The sequence below is a fragment of the Orcinus orca genome, chromosome 17 (assembly GCF_937001465.1).
Source record: "Orcinus orca chromosome 17, mOrcOrc1.1, whole genome shotgun sequence".
Taxonomy (NCBI): Eukaryota; Metazoa; Chordata; class Mammalia; order Artiodactyla; family Delphinidae; genus Orcinus; species Orcinus orca.
In genome coordinates, this window is record NC_064575.1 from 624,902 (window position 1) to 652,730 (window position 27,829).

A 27,829-nucleotide genomic window follows, 5' to 3' on the forward strand; every position below is an offset into this window, starting at 1 on the left:
AACCGTGGGCTGTGCACCTCCTCCATCTCTCCATGCTCCAGATTCCCACCCACAGCACCCGGCGTGCATGCACAAATGAACCCTGAAATCTGCGGAGCTTGTGCTCCTCGTCTGTCTTCTCACCACGCTGAGCTCGCGATGGCAGGAACCCGGGGATTCCCATGTCTGAGCCCAGCACCCAATCCATCACTCTTCAGACAGAAGACACCCAGGAAAGACGTGCTCTATGAACAAATGTATTAGTACTGAGTACTAATACTAACCGCCTGAAGTTACATAATCACAGCGTGACCATAAACTGCAAATTTTAGCCTCATACCAAGGCTTAAATCCCAGTCCTGCCACGTGCTGGTTACATTAGTTTCCTGTCGCTGCTGTAACCAATTATCACAAACTCAGAGGCTTAAAACTACACAAACTTATTACCACACAGTTCTGGAGGTGAGAAATCTGAAACCAAGATCACAGCTACAAGTAGAAAACTCTCTGAAAACGCCCTGGGACCAGCAGGACAGACCATGCACAGCTGAAGGCAGAAAGGAGCACCCACGCAGAGGAGCCGGCGCAGCGTGGCCTCTGCTCCCCCAGCACTGCGACCGCAGGGTCCAGACCCACATCCGGCTCCCCAGCTGGAGACCCTGCACCCGCATGACGAGCCCCCAGAACATCCGGAGAGCCAGGGGACTGCAGGGAACGAGAGCCGCTCCCCCTGAGGCCCACAGCACAGGGGCTGCAGCTCGAAAAGCGCCTGGGTCTCCTCTCCCATGAAGGAGTGGCATGGACTCACTCCAAATCGTGTGCCAGAGGGGCAGGACTCTGCTGGCACGTTCTCAGGGTCCCCAGGGGCTGGCGGGCACCAGATGCTAGCTGTGGGAGCCCTGCCCTCCACCGAGCTGGCTGGGTACCACCAGCCCCTTTCTGACTCCCCATCTTACCCGTCAGCCCCGCTCACCCCACCCGGTTTCAGCTGCGGACCCACCATGGCCTGCGCTCCTCCCAAGCAGCCCCCGCCCCACCAGTCCTGGTGCGTGCCCTCGGCCGGCACCAGAGCCCCTCCAAATCCACCCCTGCCTGGCCAGACACCTCTGGCCAGCACCAGCATCCCCCAACGTGGCTCCTGCCCCAAGGGCTGGCCGCACACACCGGAGCACCAGCAACAGCTGCATCCGGACCTCAGAGCCCAGCGCACACGGTAGCGCACGGGAGGCCAGCCTGGCCCGGCCACACAGGGGACGCTCCTGGGGCACCCGGCTCCAATGCAGTCTGGGGGCACTGCACTACCGGGCCCCACAGGGCACCTTCTATACCAAGACCAGGAAATGCAGCTGACCTACCAAATACACAGAAACAAACACACAGAATCAGGCAAGATGAGGAGCCGAAGGAACGTGTCCCCTCCTGCCCTGCTGACGGGAAAGTAAACTGCTGCAGCCACTGAGGAAAACTGTGCGGCAGCTCCCCAAAACTCAAAAATAAAACTACCACATGATCGAACTACAATCCTGCAGCCTGTGGAAGGAAAACCACATTCACAGAAAGACAGACAAAATGAAAAGGCAGAGAACTTTGTACCAGATGAAGAAACAAGACAAGACCCCAGGAAAACCACTAAATGAAGTGGAGATAGGCAACCTTCCAGAATAAAAATTCAAAATGACAGTGAAGATGACCCAGAAGCTCAGAAAAAGAATGGAGGCAAAGATGGAGAAGATGCAAGAAATGTTTAACAAAGACGTAGAGCAATTAAAGAACAGATACCTAAAAGAATTAAAGAACAAACAAACAGGGATGAACAATACAGTAAGTGAAATGAAAAATACACTAGAAGGAATGAATAGCAGAATAACTGAGACAGAAGAACGGTAAGTGACCTGGAAGACAGAATGGTGGAATTCACTGCCACAGAACAGAATAAAGACAAAAGAATGAAAAGAAATGAAGACAGCCTAAGAGACCTCTGGGACAACATTAAATGCACCAACATTCACATAATAGGGGTCCCAGAAGGAGAAGAGAGAAAGGACCCGAGAAAATATCTGAAGAGATTGTAGTCGAAAACATCCCTAACATCGAAAAGGAAACAGCCACCCAATTCCAGGAAACGCACAGTGTCCCAGGCAGGATAAACCCAAGGAGAAACATGCCGAGATTCATAGTAATCAAATGGACAAAAATTAAAGACAAAGAAAAATTATTGAAAGAAACAAGGGAAACCAACAAATAATATACAAGGGAACTCCCATAAGGTTAACAGCTGATTTCTCAGCAGAAACTCTACAAGCCAGAAGGGAGTGGCATGATATATTTACAGTGATGAAAAGGAAGAACCTACAACGAAGATTACTCTACCCAACAAGGATCTCATTCAGATTCGACGGAGAAATCAAAAGCTTTACAGACAAGCAAAAGCTAAGAGAATTTGGCATCACCAAACCAGCTGTACAACAAAGGCTAGAGGAACTTCTCTAAGTGGGAAACACAAGAGAAGAAAAGGACCTACAAAAACAAACCCATAACAAATAAGAAAATGGTTATAAGAACATGCATATCAATAATTACCTTAAGTGTGAATGGATTAAATGCTCCAACCAAAAGACACAGGCTCGCTAAATAGATACGAAAACAAGACCCATATATAAGCTGTCTACAAGACACCTCAGACCTAGGGATACATACAGACTGAAAGTGAGGGGATGTAAAAAGATATTCCATGCAAATGGAAATCGAAAGAAAACTGGGGTAGTAATACTCATATCAGATAAAATAGACTTTAAAATAAAGAATGTTACAAAGGACAAGGAAGGACACTACATAATGATCAAGGAATCAAACCAAGAAAAAGATATAACAATTATAAATATGTATGCACCCAACATAGGAGCACCTCAATCCATATGGCAAATGCTAAATAACAACCTTGAAAAGAGAAATCAACAATATCACAGTAATAGTAGGGGACTTTAACACCCCACTTACACCAATGGGCAGATCAAACAGTAAATAAATAAGGAAACACAAGCTTTAAATGATACATTAAACAAGAGGGACTTAACTGATATTTATAGGAAATTCCATCCAAAAACAGCAGATTACACTTTCTTCTCAAGTGCACACGTAACATTCTCCAGGATAGATCACATCTTGGGTCACAAATCAAGCCTCGGTAAATTTAAGAAAACTGAAATAATATCAATCATCTTTTCTGACCGCAACTTTATGAGATTAGAAATCAATTACAGGGAAAAGAAACATAAAAAACACAAACACATGGAGGTTGAACAATACATTACTAAATAACCAAGAGATCACTGAAGAAATCAAAGAGGAAATCAAAAAATACCTAGAGACAAATGACAGTGAAAACATGATGATCCAAAACCTATGGGATGCAGCTAAAGCAGTTCTAAGGGGGAAGTTTATAGCAATACAGGCCTACCCAGGAAACAAGAAAATTTTCAAATAAACAATCTAACCTTACACCTAAAGGAACTAGAGGAAGAACAAACAGAACCCAAAGTTAGTAGAAGGAAAGAAATCATAAAGATCAGAGCGGAAATAAATGAAACAGGAACAAAGAAAACAATAACAAAGATCAAGAAAACTAAAAGCTGGTTCTTTGAGAAGATAAACAAAATTGATAAACCTTTAGCCAGACTCATCAAAAAAAAGAGGGAGAAGACTCAAATCAATAAAATTAGAAATGAAAAAGCAGAAGTAACAACAGAAACGGCAGAAATACAAAGCATCGTAAGAGACTACTACAAGCAACTCTATGCCAATAAAATGGACAACCTAGAAGAAATGGACAAATTCTCAGAAAGGTATAAACTTCCAAGACTGAACCAAGAAGCAATAGAAAATACGAACAGACCAATCACAAGTGATGAAACTGAAACTGTGATTAAAAATTTTCCAACAAACAAAAGTCCAGGACCAGATGGCTTCATAGGTGAATTCTATCAAACATTTAGAGAAGCGTTAACACCCGTCCTTCTCAAACTCTTCCAAAAAACTGCAGAGGGAGGAAGACTTCCAAACTCATTCTATGAGGCCACCATCATGCTGATACCAAAACCAGACAAAGACACTACAAAAAAAGAAAATTACAGGCCAATATCACCGATGAATATAAATGCAAAAGTTCTCAACAAAATACTAGCAAACAGAATCCAACAACATATTGAAAGGATCATACACCATGATCAACTGGGATTTATCCCAGGGATGCAAGGATTCTTCAATATATGCAAATCTATCAATGTGATACACCATATCAACAAACTGAAGAATAAAAACCACATGATCATCTCAATAGATGCAGACAAAGCTTGTAACAAAATTCAACACTCATTTATGATAAAAACTCTCCAGAAAGTGGGCACAGAGGGAACCTACCTCAACATAATAAAGGCCATATATGACAAACCCACAGCAAACAGCTTTCTCAATGGTGAAAAACTGAAAGCATTTCCTCTAAGATCAGGAACAAGACAAGAATGTCCATTCTCACCACTATTATTCAACATAGTTTGGAAGTCCTAGCCACAGCAATCAGAGAAGAAAAAATAAATAAAAGGAATACAAATTGGAAAAGAAGTAAAACTGTCACTGTTTGCAAATGACATCATACTATACATAGAGAATCCTAAAGATGCCACCAGAAAACTACTAGAGCTAATCAATGAATGTGGCAAAGTTGCAGGATATAAAATTAATACACAGAAATCTCTTGCATTCCTATATACTAACAACAAAAGATCAGATAGAGAAATCAAGGAAACAACACCATTCACCACTGCAACAAAAAGAATAAAATACCTAGGAATGAACCTGCCTAAGGAGGTAAAAGACCTGGTGTCAGAAAACTATAAGACACTGATGAAAGAACAAAGATGACACAAACAGATGGAGACATATATCACATTCTTGGATTAGAAGAATCAATATTGTGAAAATGACTACTACACCCAAAGCAATCTACAGATTCAATGCAACCCCTATCAAATTACCAGTGGCATTTTTTACAAAACTAGAACAAAAAATCTTAAAATGTGTATGGAGACATAAAAGACCCCGAATAGCCAAAGTAGTCTTGAGGGAAAAAAACTGAGCTGGAGGAATCAGGCTCCTGGACTTCAGACTATATTACAAAGCTACAGTAATCAAGACAATATGGTACTGGCACAAAAACAGAAATATAGGTCAATGCAACAGGATAGAAAGTCCAGAGATAAACACACACACCTATGGTCAACTAATATATAACAAAGGAGGCAAGGATATACAATGGAGAAAAGACAGCCTCTTCAATAAGTGGTGCTGGGAAAACTGGACAGCTACATGTAAAAGAATGAAATTAGAACACTCCCTAACACCATATACACAAATAAACTCAAAATGGATTAGAGACCTAAATGTAAAACCGGACACTAGAAAACTCTTAGAGAAAAACATCGGAAGAACACTCTTTGACATAAATCACAGCAAAATCTTTTTTGATCCACCTCCTAGAGTAATGGAAATAAAAACAAAAATAAACAAATGGGGCGTAATGTAACTTAAAAGCTTTTGCAAAACAAAGGAAACTACAAACAAGATGAAAAGACAACCCTCAGAATGGAAGAAAATATTTGCAAACGAATCAACAGACGAAGAGCATTAATCTCCAAAATATATAAACAGCTCATGCAGCTCAATACTTAAAAAAAATGAAAAACCCAATCCAAAAATGGGCAGAAGACCTAAATAAACATTTCTCCAAAGAAGACACACAGATGGCCAAGAGGCACATGAAAAGCTGCTCAATATCACTAATTATTAGAGAAATGTAAATCAAAACTACAATGAGGTATCACCTCACAACAATTAGAATGGGCACCATCAAAAAATCTACAAACAACAAATGCTGATGAGGGTGTGGAGAAAAGGGAACCCTCTTGCACTGTTGGTGGGAATGTAAATTGATACAGCCACTATGGAGAACAGTATGGAGGTGTCTTAAAAACTGAAAACAGAATTACCATATAAACCAGCAATCCCACTACTGGGCATATACCCAGAGAAAGCCATAATTCAAAAAGACACATGCACCCCAATGTTCATTGCAGCACTACTTACAATAGCCAGGTCATGGAAGCAACCTAAATGCTCATTGACAGACAAATGGATAAAGAAGATGTGGGGGCTTCCCTGGTGGCACAGTGGTTGAGAGCCCGCCTGCCAATGCAAGGGACACGGGTTTGTGCCCCGGTCCGGGAAGATCTCACATGCCGTGGAGTGGCTGGGCCTGTGAGCCACGGACGCTGAGCCTGTGTGTCCGGAGCCTGTGCTCCGCAACGGGAGAGGCCACAGCAGTGAGAGGCCCGCATACCGCAAAAAAAAAAAAAGAAAAAAGAAAAAAGATGTGGTACATATATATGAAATATTACTCAGCCATAAAAAGGAACAAACTTGGGTCATTTGTAGAGACGTGGATGGATCTAGAGACTGTCATACAGAATGAAGTAAGTCAGAAAGAGAAAAACAAATATAGTATATTAATGCATATATGTGAACCTAGAAAAATGGTACAGATGAACTGGTTTGCAGGGCAGAAAGAGATAAAGACAGAGAACAAACGTACGGACACCAAGGGGGTACAGTGGCAGCGGGGTGGTGGTGGTGGTGGGATGAATTGGGAGATTGGGATTGACACATATACACCAATATGTATTAAATAGATAACTAATAAGAACCTGCTGTATAAAAAAATAAAATGCAAAAATTCAAAAAATAAATAACCACCACAGGATCCAGCAATTTCACTTCTGTGTATTTACCCAAAGAAAACGAAAATACTAATTAGAAAAAATATATGCACTCCAGTGTTCAAAACAGCATTATTTACAACAGCAAAAGATGGAAGCAATCTAAGTGCCCATGGATAAATGAATGGATTAAAAAAAAGTGAATAATTATGTATATATACATATTTGTAGGAATACTATTCAGCCATAAGAAACAAAGAAGTCTTGCCATCTGCAACTACATGGATGGGCCTAGAGAGTATTATGCTAAGTGAAGTAAGTCACACAGAAAGACAAACACCACGTATTTGTCTCACTTATATGTGGAATCTAAAAAACAAATGAACAAACAAAACAGAAACAGACAGATACAGAGAGCAAACTGCATGTTGCCAGAGGGAACAGAGGTGGGAGGATGAGTGAAACAGGTGAAGGAGATTAAGAGCCACAAACTTCCCATTGTGAAGTAAGTCAGTCTCGAGGATGTGACACACAACATGGGGAATACAGTCAATAATATCATAATAGCTTCGTTTGGTGACATATGGTTACTAGACTCGTCGAGGTGATCATTTCCAAAGGTATTTCATCGTCAGATCACTATGCTGTATGCCTGAAACTAACATAATATTGTATTGCAACTATACTTCATTTAAAAAAATAAAATAGGGAATTCCCTGACGGTTCAGCGGTTAGGACTCAGCACTTTCACTGCCAGGGCCCGAGTTCAATCCCTGGTCAGGGAACTTAGATGCTGCAAGCCATGAGGCACGGCCGGAAAAAAAAAAAAAAAAGGAAAAAATAAAATATAACATAAAGTCAAGGTGTCATCAGGATGTGTTCTTTCCTAGAGGCTTTCAGGGCTACCTTCACCTGACTCTAGAGGCCGCTCGCTCTCCTTGGCTCCAGGCCCCTTCTCCATCCTCAAAGCCAGCTTCTCCCGACACAGGGACCATGCAGCCTCCCTCACCCCTGTTTAAGTACCTTTGTGATCATACTGGGTCCACCTGGATAACCTCATGTCACAGTCAGGTGATGACCAACCTTAATCCCGTGTGCCACCTGACTCCCCTTTGTGATATAACCTAAGTCACAGGTGCTGCGATTAGAATGAGGACGTCTTTGGAAGCCATTATTCTGCCCACCTTGCTACTTGAGTGACTTTGGAGAAGTTTCTTAGTTCTAGTTTTCTGATCTATGAAAGAAAGATATTATCACCTACCTTAGTGAGTTATTTCAGGAATTTTCCTTGCAGTATGAATAGAATAATCTTTAGCACACAGTAAATAAGCAGTAAGTGCTATTATTTTTCTTGTTCACCAAACCTCAATTAATATAGGAAGCAAGGACAAAAAGAAATAAGCAACATTACCTGCCACCACGGTCAAGTGACAAAATAAACATACAACCTGGTAGATTAAAAATACGCCACAGGGGCTTCCCTGGTGGCTCAGTGGTTGAGAGTCCGCCTGCCGATGCAGGGAACACGGGTTTGTGCCCTGGTCCAGGAGGATCCCACATGCCGCGGAGCGGCTGGGCCCGTGAGCCATGGCCGCTGGGCCTGCACGTCCGGAGCCTGTGCTCCACAGCAGGAGAGGCCACAACGGTGAGAGGCCCGCGTACTGAGAAAAATAAATAAATAAATAAAATAAAATAAAATAAAATAAATAAATAAATAAAAATACGTCACAGAAAGTGCTGTCACAGAGAGGACTACAGAAGCCCAAGAAGTTACCCACACAGGGGGAGCATAAAGCCTTCAGAAAACAGATCTTTGAGCAGGAACCTGACAGGGTGGGAAGCTGGCCACAGACATGGATCCAAGAGAGAGGAGACCGAGGAAGGGAAAGCAGGTGGAGCTGCGCCAGTGTACCGGGTCAGAGGCAACAGAGACGGGGTGAACAGGAACACTAGGTGGAAACATCTGGAACTGCTGTTTTCACAGGCCAAAATCACTGGATACTGGCAATTTCTTAAGTTTCAATTTAATAAAAGCAAACACATGCTGGAGGTAGAAAAATTTGGCAATTATCTGAACAAAACACGGTAAGGAAGGGCAAACAGATTTTTTTCTTGTGAAGAATTTATGGGGTTTTATTTGTCTTATAAAAAGAAATGAATTTCCTAAAGCTTACAATGCTGTCATAGCTAGATTATCCTCTAAACTTTTAATTTTGAGATACTATAGAACACTACTGACGGCTACGTAGAAAATTGTATTAAACACAGTTTAAAATCAATGGGTAAGGATGTCCCGCATAAGAATTACAAAATGCTAATGAAGGAAATCAAATCAATGCTAATGAAGGAAATCTGCGCTAAACAAGCGAAGAGGTGCACTGTGCTCTTGGACTGGAAGATTCAACGTGGTAAAGATATCAACTCTCCCCTAAGTGATCTACCGGTTTAGCACAACGACCATCAAAATCCAAGCAAGGCTTTTCAGACACAGACCAACTCATTTTAAGACTGACGTGGAAAAGCACAGACTTTATAACACCAAAATGATTTTTAAAAGGAAGAATAAAATGCGAGGACTTAATGGCACCCGACATTTAATGCTCACTATATAGTTATATCAAAAAGACAGTGTGCTGTTGGCAGGGGAACAGACACACAGACCAACAGAAAAGAGAACCAAGGATTGACCCACACAAACTATTTTCTACACAGGCACGCAACAATTCAGTGACCTGGCAACGATCTCCTGGAGATGCCACCAAAATCACAGGCAACCGAAGAAAAAACAGATAAACTGGACTTCATCAAAATAAACAACTTTTGCACATCAAATGGCACAATCAACAGAGTGAAAAGGCAATCCATGGAACAGGAGAAAATATTTGCAAATCATGTATCTGATAAGGAACTGATATGCAGAATATACAAATAACCCCTACAACTCAGTAACAAAAAGTCAAATGATCTGACTCTTTAAATGGGCAAAGAACTTGAACAGACATCTCTCCCAGGAAGAGAGAGGGAGTGCAACGGGCACTTGTGAAAAAACGCAACACCATCAGCCATCAGGGAGATGCAGTGAGATACCACCGCACACCCACTACGATGGCTATGATCAAACAACAGAAAACAACAAGTACTGGTGAGGATGCAGAGAAACTGTGCATTGCTGGTGGGAACGTAAATTAGTGCAGCCCCTGTGGAAAACACTAAGGCGATTAGTCGAAAAATTAAATATAGAACTACCACATGGTCCAGCAAGCCCACTTCTGGGGATATACCCCCAAAATGAAAGCAGGGACTTTAGGTATTTGCACACCCATTTTCCGGCAGCATTATTCACAAGTCAAAAAGTAGAAGCAACCCAAGTGTTCACTGAGAGGGGAGGAAGGAGGGGGAGGGGAGGGGGGAGCAGGGGGAGGTGGCTGTGGCCATAAAAGGGGAGCATGAAGGATCCTCCTGGCGACGGGCTGCTCAGTATCCTGGCTGCCATGGTGCATACACGAGTCCACACCTGCTAAAACTGCACAAAACTAAACCCAACACACAAATGTGTGCACACGAAGCATGTGGAATCTGAGCAAGGCCCACAGATTTTATCAGGCTGTGCTATCGTGCTACAGCTATGACAGACGTCATCAGGAGACGCCGGGTGAAGGACACATGGAATCTCTCTACTGTCTCTCCCAGCCGCATGCGAATCCACACCTGGTATAAACGTTCAAAAACATACACAGTAATTCATTTTAGACCAGTAGCTTCTGAATAAAGAAACTCAAGCACCATCAAGCGATACCTTCTTCCATGGATTTAGTGAAGTTACACAGAAGCGAAGCCAGTCCCTTCAGACACCCTGCCAGAACCGGAAGTTTGGGCTCTCTCACTGTTGATGTCATCTGAAAGGAGAGTTTTAACACGATATCATTAAAAGAGAAAAATTCACCAGATATATGTAAGCAGAAAAGAAGATCATAAAGTTTATCATACCTGGGTCTTAAGTTCACCCAGAAAAGCCCGGAAGAGTTTATCTGAATTATTTACCATCTCACTAGGATGAACTTCGCCTAATACTCCTAGGAGTTCATATATCTTTTCTAAAACTGAAAGATAAATTTTAGACAAATTTAGGCCTAAAATCACTTAAATAAATTAAACAAAAATGCACAAATAAGAAAATGAAAGGATGTTCAGTTCAAAATAATTTCACGATAAGCCACACAAAATATCTAGTTTTATGTACTGAATCTTCCGTGATATGTTTTATGCAAATTTATTATTATAAACTAAATTACATTTGACACGCGTTGTGAGTTTTCCATTAAAAGAAATCTTTTGTAAAGATTACAATTTTTATAAGACTTCACACATTGTTTCTTGTCTCCATTTTGGTTTGTTTTCAGTAAAAAGAATTCATCTGTAAAGCACATAAATACCATGGCAGAGAAAACCTACGTTTTATGCTAATAACTGTTTAATTTGTTAAAATATTTTTTTAAATAACATTTAAACACAGCTCACCTGTATCTGGTATTTTTGTTTTCAATGCAAGCTCTCCATAGAACTTGCTAAATAACTCTCCAACTCTAAATTCATCCATGAGGCTCGAACTTCTCAAAGTCTGAAGTAACTGAAAGAACACAAGGTAGCCGAGTGTACAGAGGCAGCAGCAAAAAGGCTTCCATCTACCGCACCTGCTCACACACAGCGGACCTCCACACCCACGTGTCTCTAGGGCACTCACTCTCCGCCTCTCAGGGCTCTTATCCAGCCACGTTATTTGGGAGGACGGGTTGAGGTGGGTGGTGAAAACACAGGGGCTACAAAGGGGAAGGGGAGGTAGACTTAATTTCACCTTCCCAAGAAAGGTATACTATGACTAGACACATGTTCTCAGAGACGTATTAAGACAAGGACCAACAAGACCCAAAGAAATTCTAAAAGAGACACACATCTAAACAGATACCTAGATGAGAGTGAGCCCAATGACCACTTACACAGAACACACAGACCCATCCCAGTGTAAGGTTTTAGGAAAACATTCAAAGACACAATGAGATGAACTTTCGCAATTCTTAGCAGCGGTTAGGTTTTCACAGTAAGGGTAAGAGTAATGGAGGGGCAGTCAATTCCTTACACTCCGCGCTACCTTCCCTTCATACCCCTCACAACCGAACTTCTCCCTTTGCTACCCAGAAGGGTGTGAGGGCAAAATACCAAGGTTGTTATTGGGTGATGGCTGGGAAACATGCATCTTCTCCACACATCAATGTGATTCTACAACATCTCTCACCCAAAACATAACCCAAAACTCCGATTTTCAGCTCAAGATATATATTTAATAGAAAACACATGCGCTTAGAAATGTTTTAATTACCTTAATAAGAAGTTCTAGGGCTGGAATTTTACACTTAGCAGCTTTATCTTTTGTATAAACACTGGTACAAGTATTCTAGGTTTTAAAAGGAGACATAACAAAATCATTAATAAGACCTTAGTTCTTATAACTAAGACTTAACAGCTAAAACTACGCCTGGGAGGAGCGATATATTACAATTTAATACTTTCCACAAGGGCCTTAGCTCATTAAATTTTTTAAAAAATAGCCACTTAATTTCTAACACAATCAAGCAAAAATAAACTCCCCAACAAGAAAGGCAGAAATAAAATTAAGTTTAACTTAACATCATAAGTTAAGAGGGACATTGGTATATAACGAGGTATGTTTTTTCCCCCTTACCTTAACATCGAGAGAATAATGTGTGACCTTCTGGCCAATTTTCTCTAAGAAAACACATAAAAACTTTAGGGCTTCTTCTCTACAATCACGAAACTATAATTAAAAAATAAACATTACACAAACACGGCTAAGAAAAAAAGTCACCTCAACATGAAGGAATATACTAGAAGAGTAAAGTGAAAATCTTCAACTTACTTCGTCAACGCTAAGTGATTTCCGAACAAATACAAGCAAACCAAAATCTTTGGAAAAAACTAAGGACGTGTGTAATGCTGGAAAAAACAAACAAACGAAACAAATGAGAGGGCTGCCAAGGCACTCCATAAAGCCACCCTAAAGGTGCTGCTTGTTTCTCAATTCAGTCTCTCAAGCGATAAAACACTAGCCTAAGGCTGCCGTATTTTGACAAGGAAAATGGGAAATTCTAGATGTTCCACAGCAATGAGGTAGGCAGAATAATGGCCCCAAAGATGCCAGAACCCTAATTCCTAGTGTCACACCTGTGAATATGCTACCTTTACATGGCGAATGAAAATCAGGTTGCTAATCAGCTGACCCTAAACTGGTGAGCACCCTGGGCCATCAGGTGGGCCCAATACAATCACAAGGGCCCTCACAAGTGGGAGAGGGAGTAAGGAGAGGGAGTACAGGAAAGCAGGACAGATTCCAAGCATGTCACTTGACCCTCTGCTGCTGGCTTTGAAGATGGAGGAAGGGGGAGGGGGGCAGCGTAATCCAAGAAATGCAGGGGTCTTGTAGAAGCAAGGAACGCCAGCAAGGAAAAAGGGACCTCAGTGCTGCAACTGCAAGGAACTGAAGTCTGCTAACAACCTGAATGAAAAAGGGAAAGAATTCTCCCTCAGAGCCTTCAGAAAAAGGAAAGTGGCCCTACCTGCTGCCTTGGTTTCAGCTTGATGAGACCCGTGCTGGGCTTCCAACCACACAACTATAAGACTGACAAATCTGCGCTGTTGTAAACACCAAGCCAGTGGCACGTTTTAGCACCAACAGAAAACTAGTACACTCCCCTATAATCTCTCAAGTGAAAGGACACACCCTGAATATGCAGAGTGAACCTGGGACTGCTTTACGAAACGTTACTAAAGGAACAAAAGTGAACTCCTAGAACTCAGACTAGAAAGCATTTACACGATGATGCTGCTGTTCGGTCATTAATTTCCCCATTAATACACCCCTGACAACATATAAGCACTGCACAGCATCTTCTTCAAGACTTTGCTTACTGTATTTCTCCACCTTATTCAACAATGACTTTCTTAGGAAGAAAATCTCATCTACCTTCTAATTAAGCGGACACAACATGAAGAGTCTGCTTACTTGCGGCTTTAAAAGGGAATAACACTGGGACTTCCCTGGTGGCGCAGTGGTCAAGCATCCGCCTGCCGACGCGGGTTCGAGCCCTGGGCCGGCCCGTGCGCCACAACTACTGAGCCTGCGCTCTAGAGCCCGCGCTCCACAACAAGAGAAGCCACCGCAGTGAGAAGCCCGTGCACAGCAACGAAGAGCAGCCCCCGCTCGCTGCAACTACAGAAAGCCCGCGCGCAGCAACGAAGACCCAACGCAGCCAAAAATAAACGAAATAAAAAAATAAGATTCACTTTCTCTTTTTTTAAAAAAAGGGAATATCACAGATGTTTTCACGCGATGACACATTTAAAAATGCTGAAATGAGGCACTTTTGCTGCAAAAGTGAAAGTTCTCATCTAGGTATTGCTAAAGAATTAAAAGAACAGCATGGCTTGCTTCTCAGCAAACACAGGGGTTTGGAAAAGGTGCTGGTGGGTTTAGGCGACACTGAGGTGGAAGAAAATACTCTCCTCTCGTTGTCCCTCCCCACCGCGGATAGCAATGATACCAAATTCGGGTCATTTTCACCACCTTTGGTTTTAAAATACCTTTCCTCCGCCGTTAAGAAAAGAAGAAGCTGACAAACCACTTTTACACACATCACGAATTCCGACCAGCCCGTTCAAGCACCGCCCGAGGCGCCCACGCCGGACCCGCAAGGGCTGCCGGGCTACGGGCTGTCGGAAGCCCGGAGCCGTACCCACCCAGCAGCGCAGGGCCGGAGCTCAGCACGCACTCCTGCCCCAGGCCCCGCAGCAGCTGACAACTGGCCATCGCCGCTCCGCAGCGGTCGGCCGCGGACAAGGACTCCTGTAACTGAAGCAGAGTACCCCTCACGCCAGACCCGGCGTCCGCCATGACGCCCAGCAACACCCACGCGTGCGCACACGACACCCGGGCCTTAAGTGCCTAGTGGAACGGGGCGGGGGCGGAACTTCCGGTGCGTGAGCACAACTGTCCGGGCCCGGAAGTGCCCCTGAGGCAGGGGGCGGGGTCCTGCGAGGGGCGGGGCCTTAGCGGGCTGAAGGGAGCGGGGTCCTCGGCGAGTGAGCACATCCGGCCCGGGCGCAGAAGTGCTCCGGGGGCGAGCGCGGGCGCGAGCGCTGGAACCTTGTCGAAGACCATCGCGGAGGGAGCCCTCCCTGCAGGATCAACGGCTTAGACGTGCATTAAGATAGAGGCAGGCTTATGAATGTGTGGCCCACAGTACACTTAGCACAATACGTCAAAACTCGGGGAGAATCAGGAATCCAACCGCTCGACCTCCGGAAATAGATGCGGAGGACAGGTGGCGAATTGGAGTTGACTTGAGTGCCCGAGGCAGAAAGAAACAGGCTACGGCTCGGGTCGGGAGCCACAGCTAGCACTTGATAAGGAGGGCCGGGGGCGGGGGGGGTGTCGTTTGGATTCCCAAGGAACACAGGAGCGGCTCCTCCTTAGGCACGCCCTGTAGAGGCCGGCCCCCGAACGCTGTCCGGCGGCCTCCGCAGATTTCCCGCGAAATCGCATTCCGGCTTTGGACAAGACCACCGGAGCGGGGGAGCCCCGAGCGAGTTGTGCGTCGGTGTCCCGCGAGGCGCGGGGCGGCCGTCAGGTCCCCCCTGCCGCTGCACAGTGGTGCCTCCCGGAAGCGGGGCTGCGCGAGGGCGCTGCTGCGATTGGTGGGCCGCCGCTGGGGGCGGAAACAACGGTGCCGCCGGCGGGAAACCTGGCCCCTGCTGAAGCGGAGCGGGAGCGCGACCCTTAGGTGGGGCTGGGTCCGGCCGGCTCGGGAGGCGGGGGTCTGCCGGGGTCGGCGGTGCTGGGGGGAGGGCCGAGGGGTGGGGGGCCGGAGCGAGGGGAGACGGGCGGGGGTCTTCAGGGAGCGCCCCCGCGAGCCCGCGTCTCTGTCGCGCAGCCCGCCATGTCGTCCCCGGCGTCCACTCCGAGCCGCCGCGGCTCCCGGCGGGCCGCCCCCGCTCAGCCACGTGAGTGTCCGCGTACGGCCGTGCCCCGCGGGGTCCTCGGGGAGGCAGGGCGGGCGGTGCCGTGTCAGCCCCGTTCGGCCCCAGTGCCGCCCGCGCCGACGCCGCTGTGCCCGTTCCCCCACAGGTCAGGACCCGCTGTCGTCGGGAGAGCCTCGGCCGCTGCCCGCGTCGCCCGGCGCAGAGCCCCGCAGCCCACCACGCGCGCCGCCCGCAGGTGCGCTGCCCGCTCGGGCATGGGGGGCCCGCAGGGCCGGGGGGGCCGGGCGGGGGGAGCGGACGTCCCGCAGGGGTCCTCGCCGTGCTCACCCCCGTGGACGCGGTCCCCAGCCGCCCCCTTGGACCTGGACGTGAGCTCGCCGCTGACCTACGGCACCCCCAGCTCACGGGTGGAGGGCACCCCGAGAAGCGGCGTGCGCGGCACGCCTGTGCGGCAGAGGCCCGACCTGGGCTCGGCGCGGAAAGGGCTGCAGGTGGACCTGCACTCGGACGGGGTGAGTGCGGGGCCGCTCGGGGCGCGGTGGGCCGCGCGAGGTGGGTCGTCCCCCGCAAACCTGCTCCCGTCGCCTTTCCTGTGCAGCCGGCCGCAGAGGATATAGTGGCGAGCGAGCAGTCTTTGGGCCAAAAACTCGTGATTTGGGGAACAGATGTAAATGTGGCAACGTGCAAAGAAAACTTTCAGGTGAGGTTCCATTCCTCGGGGCTCCGGAGATGAGGGGGAAAGTACTTGTCACCTCCATCCACGTGACCCCGGTATTTAGGAGCAGATCTTCACGTGGCTCAGAATTGGTGGTGTCTTTTTCAGTTTTTAGGAAAAAGAAAAACACCTACGTTTGTCTCCAAATTCTGACACCGTTCCTAGTTCCTAGTTTCCTTTTTTTGAAGTATAGTTGACTTATAGTAATGCGGTAGTTTCGTGTGTACAGCAAAGTGACGTACAGCAAAGTGATTCGGTTATACTTCTCTTTCTGATTATGTCCCATTATAGGTTATTATAAGATTTTGAATGTAATTCTTCGGGCTGTACAGTAAATTCCTGTTGCTTTTTTACTTTACAGCTGGTAGTTTGTGTCTGTTAATCCCATACTTCTAATTGATCCCTCCTTCCCTCCCTCCCTCCCCCCTCCCCCTGCTCTTTGGTAACCATAAGTTTGTTTCCTGTGTCTGTGAGTCTGTATTGTATATGGATTCATTTGTGTTACTTTTTAGATTCAACGTGAAAATGATATATAGTATTTGCCTTCATCTGACCTATGTCACTAAGTATAATATTGTCTAGGTGCACCCATGTTACTGCAGATGGCAAATTTCATTCTCTTTTATGGCTGAGTAATATTCCATTATGTGTATACATATACAAATCTGTATATATCACACGTTCTTAAGCTAATTGTCTATAAATGGGCACTTGGGCTGTTTCCAGGTCTTAGCTAACTTGAAAAGATGAGTGGCCCCCAGCATTCATAACTTTTATTTTGAGTAGTTGCTGGTTCCTAACTGCATTAAGCTTACTGTTTCTCTCCCCACGCTAAGAGATTTCTTCAGCGTTTCATCGATCCTCTGGCTAGAGAAGAAGAAAGCATTGGCATAGACGTGACTGAGCCTCTGTACATGCAGCGACTTGGGGAGGTAATGAAATACACTAACCTGAATATTCAAACTAGGGGTTGAAATGGTTAGCAGGATATAATTTGTTTGTTCTGCCCTGTAGATTAACGTTATTGGAGAGCCGTTTTTAAACGTAAACTGTGAACATATAAGATCATTCGACACAAATCTATACAGACAGCTCATCTGCTACCCACAGGTAACAATTTGCCGTTGAACTTGGGGGTCTGCAGTAAACATCTAGAAGATCTGCAGGGTTTCTGGACAGTAGAGTTTCCTTAGTAACAGAGAATATGCCTCCAAAGCACCTTTTGGGGGGCGGGGGTTGCCGCATGGCATGTGGGATCTTAGTTCCCCAACCAAGGATCGAACCCATGCCCTCTGCAGTGGAAGCGAGGAGCCCTGGCCACTGGACCGCCAGGGAAGTCCCCCCAAACCTCTTAAAACCATGTTCTGTCTTCTTTAAGATGAACACCTTTCCACACGTTAACATTAGAAATCGGGGTGTGTGTTACTGTTGACGGCATGTCATCGTTTGGTTGGCAGCGTTTTTTAGTACATAAAACTGGTGACTCACAATTGACAGCTTGTTGGGTTTGATGACTTAAAACATATTAAACAAAAACACACACACCTGCCTTCTCTAACAGGTTGTGTTAACCATACTGCAGTTTTCTCTGGGCTTAAGCTCAGGCTTTATCAACAAAGCATCAGCTACGTTGATTCTAGCTTTAGGCTTTGGAGGCAGGCAGACTTGGTTTTAAATCTTGATTTTGCTGCTTAATAGCTGTGTAACCTTGGTCCAGTTCCTCAGCTTCCCAGAGGCTGTTTCCTTATCTGCAAAATGGGGAACAGGTGTTAACAAGTTGGAATAATTATGATTTAACCCATTTTGATATCATTCTGTTATGGAAGAAAAATAAGACCTGAAAGTATGAGCTTCTGTTGCCAATTAAAAGCCTACAGTCATGCCAGCACATCCTGAAGGCACGATTATATGTCTTATCTCATTTTTTTTAATTAATTTATTTATTTTTGGCTGCATTGGGTCTTCATTGCTACGTGCGGGCTTTCTCTAGTTGAGGAGAGCGGGAGCTACTCTTGGTTGCGGTACGCAGGCTTCTCACTGCGGTGGCTCCTCTTGCTGTGGAGCACGGGCTCTAGGGGCGCGGGCTTCAGTAGTTGTGGCTCGTGGGCTCTAGAGCGCAGGCTCAGTAGTTGTGGTGCACGGGCTTAGTTGCTCCGCGGCACATGGGATCTTCCTGGACCAGGGCTCGAACCCATGTCCCCTGCATTGGCAGGGGCATTCTTAAGCACTGCGCCACCAGGGAAGTCCATGTCTCATCTCATTTAACTCTAGTGAGAAGATGCAGAGGTGAGAGATTTCAGTGTGCCCAAGGGTTTACAAATAGCATGTGTGATTTTATAGGGTAATGCTTTTGGATTATGCCATATTCTTTTTGTTTTTATGCCTTGCTAACATGAATTGCTTTATTAGATTTAACCCTAAGATAAAAATACAAACACAGCTTGGCACCGTTATACTTGTTTTTAAAGGAAGTTATCCCAACTTTCGACATGGCTGTCAATGAGATCTTCTTTGACCGCTATCCTGACTCAATCTTAGAACATCAGATTCAAGTAAGACCGTTCAACGCATTGAAGACTAAGAATATGAGGAACCTGAATCCAGAAGGTAATATTTTTTTCCAATTTAATGAGATGTAGTTGACATATAGAAGATAACGTTTGTAATAGCAAGAGAGCACATTCCGTGAAAGTCACTTCATCAAGGAACTTTAAAGAAGTTGGTGACAGCGACGGTGGCGGACTGTGGGTTGACAGGAGCCAGTTGCAGGCTCAGTTACCCCATATGCTTCTGAACCCACCATACCTTTTTAACTAAACTGAAATTATATAAAAGATGCTGTAACTCTTGATACTTTTCTATCTTAAGATGAACTGATCCAGTTATGATAGTTTTACAGTTATTTTACTAAGAAGGCAGTCCCTCAGAATCAAAGTAGAAGACAAGTATAAAATGTGATCCGTGCCCTGAAGCATAAGGAGGAAATCTAGTCTGGAAAGGAAGAGAAGAGGCAGAAGAACAGAGCAGGAGTGTCTCAGCCCAGGGAGAGACGGAGCATGCTGGGCCCCAGTGGGAGGACTTTGTGGTGAAAGATTTGGAAAGCAGACTTGAAACATCCTATTATGTTATTTATTGGGGGAAATGCTGTCAGGGGCCCCGGTTACTACTGGGACAGGTAAGTCTCTGAACCCTCCACGTATAGTGGGCGTGACTATGGAGAAGATTATCACGAGTGCGTGGGCTGTGACAGCCACTTCACAGGTCCGGTCGTCCCCAGGCAGCCTCGGGTCGGCCTAGCTCGGCAAGGGTCAGTAGACTTAAGGGGTTGAGAGGGAGCACACTGGTCACAGGAGGGACATCCCAGGCCAGAGCTGAGGGTACCCAGCGAGATGTTCGTGCTCTGGCCGTAGCGTCTCCCTGTGACCCCCGCCATCCCAGCACCTCCATTCCTCCAGTGAGGTTCTCCCAGGCTGGACAGCAGAGCCAGACCCGCCCCAGCTGGCCTCCAGCTTGGGGAGGCCCACGCCCAGCCAGGACGAGCTGCCCTCTCCCCGCCTTGCAGACATCGACCAGCTCATCGCCATCAGCGGCATGGTGATCAGGACGTCCCAGCTGATTCCAGAGATGCAGGAGGCCTTCTTCCAGTGCCAGGTGTGCGCCCAAACGGCCCGGGTGGAGATAGACCGCGGTCGCATCGCCGAGCCCTGCGTGTGCGAGCGCTGCCACACCAGCCACAGCATGGCGCTCATCCACAACCGCTCCGTCTTCTCCGACAAGCAAATGGTGCGTGGCCCCTGCCCCCCTCCACGTGCCCCATCCTCATTCTGCCCCAGCCAGGTCCTCAAAAGCCAGGTGTAACTTGTCCACTCATGCAGCCCTGAAACCATGCTTCCTGGTGGGTTGAGCAGCTTCATTCCTCCTCGGAGAGCAGGTGTGTTAGAGGGCGAAGCTGGGCACTCGGTGTGCCTGAGGCCCCAGCCTTGGGCCAGCAGCACTGCTGTACCGCCCATGGGCACCCGTGCGCTGTGTTCCACGCTTGTCATAGGGGAGGAGTGCATTCTCCAACTGAATATCTTAAGTTCAGTGTCATTCGTGATTTATTAAGTCAAATTTAACACGAGATGCTTCTACGGGAAATACTTAAGATTGTAGAATGTAAGAGTGTATACATTAAGAACAGTAAACGCCGTTTGATTAAATTCTGACACTTGGCAGTTCTACCACGGGTAAAGAATGGGCTGAGAAGTTTTGCCAAAGTTTTTCTCACAAACTATTGCCTAGGGAGTTCGACCTTGTAGCTCTTTATTCATGAAAAATTTTAAGATGCAGATTAAAATGCCAGAGAAAGGCAGAAAACCATTTATTTACTGCGATTGTAATGGTATAAAGTATGCATAAGGAGTGAAGAATTTTTTGATTTGTTTTAGTGTTTAAGCAATCTTAACTTTAAGTGGAGAGAATGAGTTCAAAGTATAGGACAAGAGATAGTTTCCCTTATTGGGAGTCACTAGGAGAACACTGACGCGTGTGAAAAGCGTCCACTTCCTTGCTGATGGAAGGGTCATCGAGGTGAGAAGCTTTCTCCGCATGTGGGCACCAGTTCCTGGGCCTGGGTGCTCCGAGGCTCTGCCGGCAGACTCGCTGCCGTCCTCCGGCTCCTCCAGGCCGCCTCGGGGCCCTTGCACTTGCTGTCCTGTCGCTGAGAGCACGTGGCCCCTCCCTGACAGCCTCCCCTCTGCCCGGTGGTCACCTGGTTTGAGAACGGCCTTCCCTGCCCTTGACGGTGGGAAGCGCAGCCTCCACCCCGGCCCCTTGCTCCCTCCTGTCTTCTGCCACCACGCCTGGCACTGCCAGGACTGTGTGTGTCCCTCCGCTCTGGGGCAGAGTCCCCAGCACCCGGGACGGAGTGCTGTGGGTGAGTCGATGTCACCAGGAGGACAGGCAAGAGTTTGGGAGGCACGGTGACCTGAAGCACGGGGGGTGCTTCTCCACCCAGAAGCGCACTGGGGGCAGCGTCCAGAAGGAACTAGAAACGCAAGCCGACGCGGATGCAGACGTGCCCGCCACAGCCTTAATACGGGGAAAAACAGCCCTGGCATCCCCGCCCCCACACGGGGCAGCCTCTAAACGAACAACCGCCTCAGAATGCACGCCCTGGGTTTCCAGAGGTGGAAACAGAGCGAGGTCCCAGGGGCAGCAGAGGCGCTGCTGTCGGAGTGGCAGGGTGGGCAGAGCTCTGGGCCTATCCTGAGGCATCTGCCCCCCACCCTCTCAGATCAAGCTCCAGGAGTCCCCTGAAGACATGCCCGCGGGGCAGACGCCGCACACGGTCGTCCTCGCCGCTCACAATGACCTCGTGGACAAGGTCCAGCCTGGGGACAGAGTGCACGTCACAGGTGAGGGGCTCCAGAGTCAGCCCTGTGACCTGGTCGGGGATGCCTGGCCTGGGGCTGCTGTTCCCAGCGCCTGCCTTTGACCTCCGACATGGCCCCTGCCCAGACGGTAGGCTGTCTCCCTGTTATTGTCTGAAATAACTTGTGAGCGACCTTCAGTATTTGAGCTCTTCAGGTTTCCTTTCTTTCTAGGTTTTTGGTACGGGATTTAGGTACTTTCTTTCAGGTAGTTATTGGTAATTCCTTACATTCGGTTTAAGAGAAATGAAACTTCTGTTTCAAACTGCGATGCATCGAACACAGAGGTGAGCAGGTGGCGTGTGGAGGCAGTGGTCCCGGGTCAACCTCACTGGCTCTGCTCGGAGCCCCCCGGAGCCCTGCCTCCCCTGTGCTCCAGGCCGAGGTCGGGCAGGTGAGAGTGTGTCCTTTGTGCCCTCAGGCATCTACCGAGCGGTCCCCATTCGCGTCAATCCCAGAGTGAGCAACGTGAAGTCTGTCTACAAAACCCACATCGACGTCATTCACTATCGGAAAACCGACTCGAAGCGTCTGCACGGCCTCGACGAAGAAGCAGAGCAGAAACTTTTTTCAGAGAAGCGTGTGGAATTGCTTAAGGAGCTTTCCAGAAAACCAGACATTTATGAGAGACTCGCTTCCGCCTTGGCTCCGAGCATTTATGAGCATGAAGATATAAAGAAGGTAACAGACTGATGGGCTTCTCACTTGTGGCTGGGCTTGAGAGCTCTCGGGTCAGACAGTGTGGACACCCCGGAAAGGATGAGCCTCGGCCCGTTGGGCCAAGCAGGGCCCGCCGCCTGCCTTGGCTGTTGGTGCTGAGAATGGTCGGCATCCTCGTGTCGTTTCCAGGCACAGAAGCCGCCATGGGGTGGGTGGGGTCCGGGCCCCTATGGCATCCGTGCCCCAGAGCTGACTCGCAGCCGCTCCCGTCCTCTGATCTCTTCATTGTCGCCCTTTGTCCATCTGAGCACTGAGATCTGTCTGTCTGTCCGCCCGTCCAGGGAATCCTGCTTCAGCTCTTTGGCGGGACAAGAAAGGATTTCAGTCACACAGGAAGGGGCAAGTTCCGCGCCGAGATCAACATCCTGCTTTGCGGGGACCCAGGGACCAGCAAGTCCCAGCTGCTGCAGTACGTGTACAACCTGGTCCCCCGGGGCCAGTACACGTCCGGGAAGGGCTCAAGCGCCGTGGGCCTCACCGCCTACGTCATGAAGGACCCTGAGACACGGCAGCTCGTGCTGCAGACCGGCGCCCTGGTGCTGAGTGACAACGGCATCTGCTGCATCGATGAGTTCGACAAGATGAACGAGAGCACACGCTCTGTCCTGCACGAGGTCATGGAGCAGCAGACGCTCTCCATCGCCAAGGTCAGTCGCCCGTTCTGTCCCGGCGTGGACACAGTTGGGGTGTCGGGGGGCTTGAACCTCAGCATCTGTGGAACCTGCAGCTTGGGAAACTGGCCAACACTTCTCCTGTTAGGTCCCAGCTCCGTCTCAGTATTTTCCACAGAATCCTCTTTCCTCCTTTGTGCTGTCCTAACTCTCTCATGTGTGGTACTCGTAGAACTTGAGTTTGTCCTAATGCAAGGGGTTTGGTTACTGAAAAAGACGCAGTCGCAGCAAACGTTCATCTACAGCTCGGTCCTTGGCTTGACTCAGCGCTCAGGGCTGTCCCCAGGGGGACGCCTGTGCAGAAGTCACCTGTGCTGGGTGACGTGGCTCGTGGTGACGGCGGATCCCTGGCAGAGGGCACACGGGCGGAGGTGGCTCACAGTTCCTGCTGGCCTCGGGGCGAGGTTTCTAACCACACTGTCCCTCCACCAGGCTGGGATTATTTGTCAGCTTAACGCCCGCACCTCCATCCTGGCAGCCGCAAACCCTATCGAGTCTCAGTGGAATCCGAAAAAAACCACCATTGAGAACATCCAGCTGCCCCACACGCTGTTGTCAAGGTACGAAAACACGTTTTCATAGAATAGATGGTCTCACTTTGCTCATCTGTGGAACGTTCAGGGTGAGCTTGAGAAGGAAATACAAGGCAGAGCCCAGCTGATGTCGTAAACTCTTCAGGCCAACACAAAGCCTGCACATCTGCTTGGTCACGGGTTTTCCAGGCAAGGACGGTGTGTTTTTCTGCTCACCTTGATGCGTACTTGTTTTTTGGAGCAATTAGGGCCTTTCACCTTCATCCTTTCAGAAACCCACCTCTCGCTGCTCTCGGTCTTAAAGCTGCTGTAGAGAATCAACAAAGTGCAGAGAGCGGTTTTACACAGTAGATAAGGGTCTGAAAATTAAACTTGTGGAAGGGGAGTCACGTAGTCCATACTTTTTCCTCAAAGATAGATATGTTTAGACTTTGATTACTTGACTGTTCTAACAGATAGTTCCTTCTCCCCAAAAGAGTTGAATGTATTTTCATTCGTATCTTCCGGTCTTCAGAATTACAGCAGCGTTTCCCTTGGGAGCATCTTGCTTCTGGCTCAGCTTTCAGTGCCCGGTATTCCCGGGCAGAAGGGGCCTGCGGGGCCGGGGTAGGGGAACCGGAGGCCCGGGCTCCTCAGGCCGCCTGGGCAGGACACGCCTGCCTCCCTTGCGGACCCCGGGGTCCACGCACAGGTACGTCGGTGTCCCAGTTGGGAAAACTGTTCACGATGTTTTCTCAGGTTTGACTTGATCTTCCTCATGCTGGACCCTCAGGACGAAGCGTATGACCGGCGTCTGGCTCACCACCTGGTGTCCCTGTACTTCCGGAGCGAGGAGCAGGCACAGGAGGAGGTCATGGACATGGCGGTGCTCAGGGACTACATCGCCTACGCGCGCAGTGCCGTCCTGCCGCGGCTGAGCCAGGACGCCAGCCAGGCCCTCATCGAGGTACCTGCGGCCCGGAGCGCAGCGGGGGGCTGCTCAGCCTCTAAAACAGCCTCTGAAACTTCTATGACTGTCTTCCCTCCTGTGTTGCAAAATCGACTTTTCCAAATGTAGAAAGGGGAAAAGGATTCATTTCTACACATTGTGCACACTCTTTTTATATTTAAATACTTGTAAGCACAGTGTATTTAAGACCAGGATACCTGAGTTGAAATATAGGTGATGCTACTTAGTGACCTTGTAATTCTGGTCTCTGGGCTGCATTTGCTCGTTTCTAAAAAATTAAGTATTTTAAGTACACTTCTTAGTACCTTTTAAGTGGGCAGCAGTGCATGATGACATATACCCAGTAGACATTGTGACACTAAGAAGGTTCCTGGTGCTTTGATGGGCTTTACATCCTGACAGAGCCCTGAAGATGCTCAAGTGAAAGTTACAAGTGATAACGCGGTTTTCCGTCTCTGTCATCTTGAAGGAGTTACACCATCCATATATATGGGTTTAGACAATTTACCTCCTGCGTGTTGCCCCGCTAATCCTTGGCCTGCTCCTCGCAGGGGTGTAAACAAACAGACCAGAGTCCTCAGCTGCCCTTCCCAACGCCGTGTCCTCTGGGTGCCGGGCTTCGCACACCCTTGCTGCCCGTCCTGAAGCTGCACCCGCGCCTCCCCCAGACGAGGCTCGAGGCCCAAGGCTGCACCCGCTCTCGCTCCCCTCAGGACCTACCTGCCCAGGGGGTTATTTAACGGGAGCCCGACTGGCCAGAGTCCAGGCGCGACCCTCAGGTCATCGTGTGAGGAGTTGGCGTGTCCCCTGTCTCGCCAGGCTTACGTGGACATGAGGAAGGTGGGCAGCAGCCGAGGGATGGTGTCTGCGTACCCCCGACAGCTGGAGTCGCTGACCCGCTTGGCCGAAGCCCACGCCAAGGTGCGGTTTTCCAGCAAGGTGGAGGCGATCGACGTCGAGGAGGCCAAGCGCCTGCACCGGGAGGCCCTGAAGCAGTCGGCGACCGACCCGCGGACGGGCATCGTGGACATCTCCATCCTCACCACAGGTGGGGCTGCGCGGGCCCTCTGAGCACGTGACGGGGGTGCCGAGGAGGTAGATGTTGGCGCACGTGACCTGGTCCTGTCCTGCCCGCCCTCCGGGCACCACGCCCCTGGAGGAGCGGTTCTTCCCCAGCGAGCGCGGCTCGCTTCTGTGCTCATTGCCTGGACTGTCTCAGTGGAAAGGAGCAGCTATAAATAAGCTCTTCAGAAACTGGGAACAGAATTCAGAACTTGCTCCGACTGTCCCCTAACCTTATTTGCTGACATGACTAAACAGTTTTTTTTTTTTTTAAGAGTATAGTTGATTTATGACTAAAGAAATATTAATGGAAGTTTGAAACACTTTTGCTTCCTTAGAGCAAAAACGTCTTCACTAATTTCTTTTAAATCAGGAATGAGTGCCACCTCTCGTAAACGGAAAGAAGAGTTAGCTGAAGCTTTGAAAAAGCTTATTTTATCCAAGGGCAGAACGCCAGCCCTGAAATACCAGCAACTTTTTGAAGATATTCGGGGACAGTCTGATATAGTAAGTGTTTATGTGTATATTTTGTTTAATAGAGTTTTCTTTTCCCTTGATGCTGCTTTAAAGTTTTTTTCTAATTTTTTTCCTTCGTTTGTAGTTTAAGTAATAAATTGTTTAAGTAGTTACAGATAAAGAAGAGAAGTGAGATCACCACCCACCATCAGGGAATGATTGCGATGAGAATTTTGTCGGGCTTTCAGTTTTCTGTGTGGATGTGGATGCATGGTTTTGAGCCGTGTCAGTTAGTACTCTTAGCTTCATCTGTGACGCAGAATCCACTTCACGACTTACGCACTTTATTTACCTCATGCCTCCCCCGTGAGTTACTTAACCATTTGGTGGGCACTTAGAGCATTTGCAGTCTCTTGCTGTTACAAGGAAAGCTGAGTTCATGGCAAGAGCTCTGCTGGTCGGGTCCAGCCTTGCCTGCTGCCCTAACGCCCTCCCTTCCTGGCCCTTGGCAGGAAACGTTTGCCACTCCCAAGACGGAGCGTTAAGACGTGTGTACAGCCACCAGGAAGGAAGGAGACTCCGGTGGTTCTTTAACTTGGAAACCATTGTGTCTCTAAGTGGGGAGGGCAGCTCCACGTGTCCAATTCTTTTTCTCTTCTCTTCCCCAAAGGCAATCACCAAGGATATGTTTGAAGAAGCGCTGCGTGCCTTGGCGGATGATGACTTCTTGACGGTAACTGGGAAGACAGTGCGCCTGCTCTGAAGCCCCACGAGCAGCGCCGGTCACCGCCCCGCCGCCGGCGGGAGAAAGAGCCTCAAAGTCATTACTTGGCTGCATAAAAATTTTCTAACCGGGGTTCCGTTTTCTAGGGAAGCGTGTATGTTCATCTTTTTAACATTTTAAGTGAAGAGCACTGTGCCAGCTTATGAGCATGATATAGTACGACTGTTTTCTTCAAGTGCCGTTTGTTTAGCACCAGGTTTGAGCTGTGTGTAGGCACAGACAGCAGGGTGCCATCTTCTCTGGAGACAGCGGTCTGGGTCATGGTTTTGTGCTGGACTTTGTCGTGGCCATCGGAGATGCTCGGGTGCTCACATCCCTCCTGTGGGGAGGTGCACGCCAGCGCTGTCCCCACTGAGTCCTCAAGGCTTGTTCTCTTGGCTACATGAGGCTGGAAATGATGGGGTTCCGTGTCACTGCTTTCTACTGCTTCACCCTAATATGTAAAACTTTTTCCTCAATAAATGATAGAATAAGTAATACTTGGTTATCAGGCATTATTTTTCATTAAGAAAAAAGCTTTAATAAACACTGCTTTCATGGAAATTCATGACAGTAAGTATTTTGTGTAAGTCATAAACTCACTAAGATATAACACATTTCATCTTATTCAAAAGTTATTTCAATTCTAGCAGTCATTCTCATAAAACCACCATAGGCTGAAATCTCAGGTGGAGGTAACTATGGTAACAAGTAATCCCTGGAACATTCAAGTCTCCATGAGTTTGGCCTTT

At 47.7% G+C, this 27,829-nt stretch overlaps 2 protein-coding genes across 6 annotated transcripts in view; one reads left to right on the forward strand and one right to left on the reverse strand.

The window, feature by feature from the left end:
• The window catches only part of PRKDC (protein kinase, DNA-activated, catalytic subunit), a 150,603-nt gene extending 135,855 nt beyond the window's left edge, over nucleotides 1-14,748 (reverse strand). For 3 of the 5 annotated variants that reach the window (XM_033437691.2, XM_033437690.2, XM_004275029.4), the window contains exons 1-7: nucleotides 14,556-14,744; nucleotides 12,679-12,755; nucleotides 12,484-12,576; nucleotides 12,121-12,195; nucleotides 11,265-11,373; nucleotides 10,734-10,846; nucleotides 10,543-10,642 (exon numbers count right to left, since the gene is read on the reverse strand). In XM_033437691.2, coding sequence (XP_033293582.1) covers nucleotides 10,543-10,642; nucleotides 10,734-10,846; nucleotides 11,265-11,373; nucleotides 12,121-12,195; nucleotides 12,484-12,576; nucleotides 12,679-12,755; nucleotides 14,556-14,709 — 721 coding nt within the window. In that variant the 5' untranslated portion in view covers nucleotides 14,710-14,744. Of the gene's footprint in view, nucleotides 1-10,542; nucleotides 10,643-10,733; nucleotides 10,847-11,264; nucleotides 11,374-12,120; nucleotides 12,196-12,483; nucleotides 12,577-12,678; nucleotides 12,756-14,555 lie in introns of all 5 variants that reach the window. The other 2 variants (XR_004486071.2, XM_033437692.2) reach the window with 2 other exon arrangements.
• A 536-nt stretch (nucleotides 14,749-15,284) lies between these two features.
• MCM4 (minichromosome maintenance complex component 4) lies at nucleotides 15,285-27,569 on the forward strand. The gene is made up of 17 exons (XM_004275028.4): nucleotides 15,285-15,598; nucleotides 15,749-15,818; nucleotides 15,943-16,032; nucleotides 16,146-16,309; nucleotides 16,396-16,497; nucleotides 17,349-17,444; nucleotides 17,527-17,622; nucleotides 18,981-19,119; nucleotides 20,075-20,295; nucleotides 21,788-21,908; nucleotides 22,345-22,604; nucleotides 22,925-23,290; nucleotides 23,747-23,874; nucleotides 24,586-24,793; nucleotides 25,616-25,844; nucleotides 26,232-26,365; nucleotides 26,985-27,569. Exons 2-17 carry the CDS (start codon nucleotides 15,755-15,757, stop codon nucleotides 27,075-27,077), a joined length of 2,511 nt encoding a protein of 836 aa, XP_004275076.1. The 5' UTR covers nucleotides 15,285-15,598; nucleotides 15,749-15,754; the 3' UTR covers nucleotides 27,078-27,569.
• Nucleotides 27,570-27,829: the final 260 nt, after the last annotated feature.

What these genes read in the sequence shown, in the direction of transcription:
- MCM4 (XM_004275028.4), top strand. Translation starts at nt 15,755, where the DNA reads ATGTCGTCCCCGGCGTCCACTCCGAGCCGCCGCGGCTCCCGGCGGGCC. An exon ending in ACATGCAGCGACTTGGGGAG is followed by an intron (nt 17,445 to 17,526) that starts GTAATGAAATAC and finishes TCTGCCCTGTAG; the next exon opens with ATTAACGTTATTGGAGAGCC. An exon ending in GAGGAACCTGAATCCAGAAG is followed by an intron (nt 19,120 to 20,074) that starts GTAATATTTTTT and finishes CCCGCCTTGCAG; the next exon opens with ACATCGACCAGCTCATCGCC.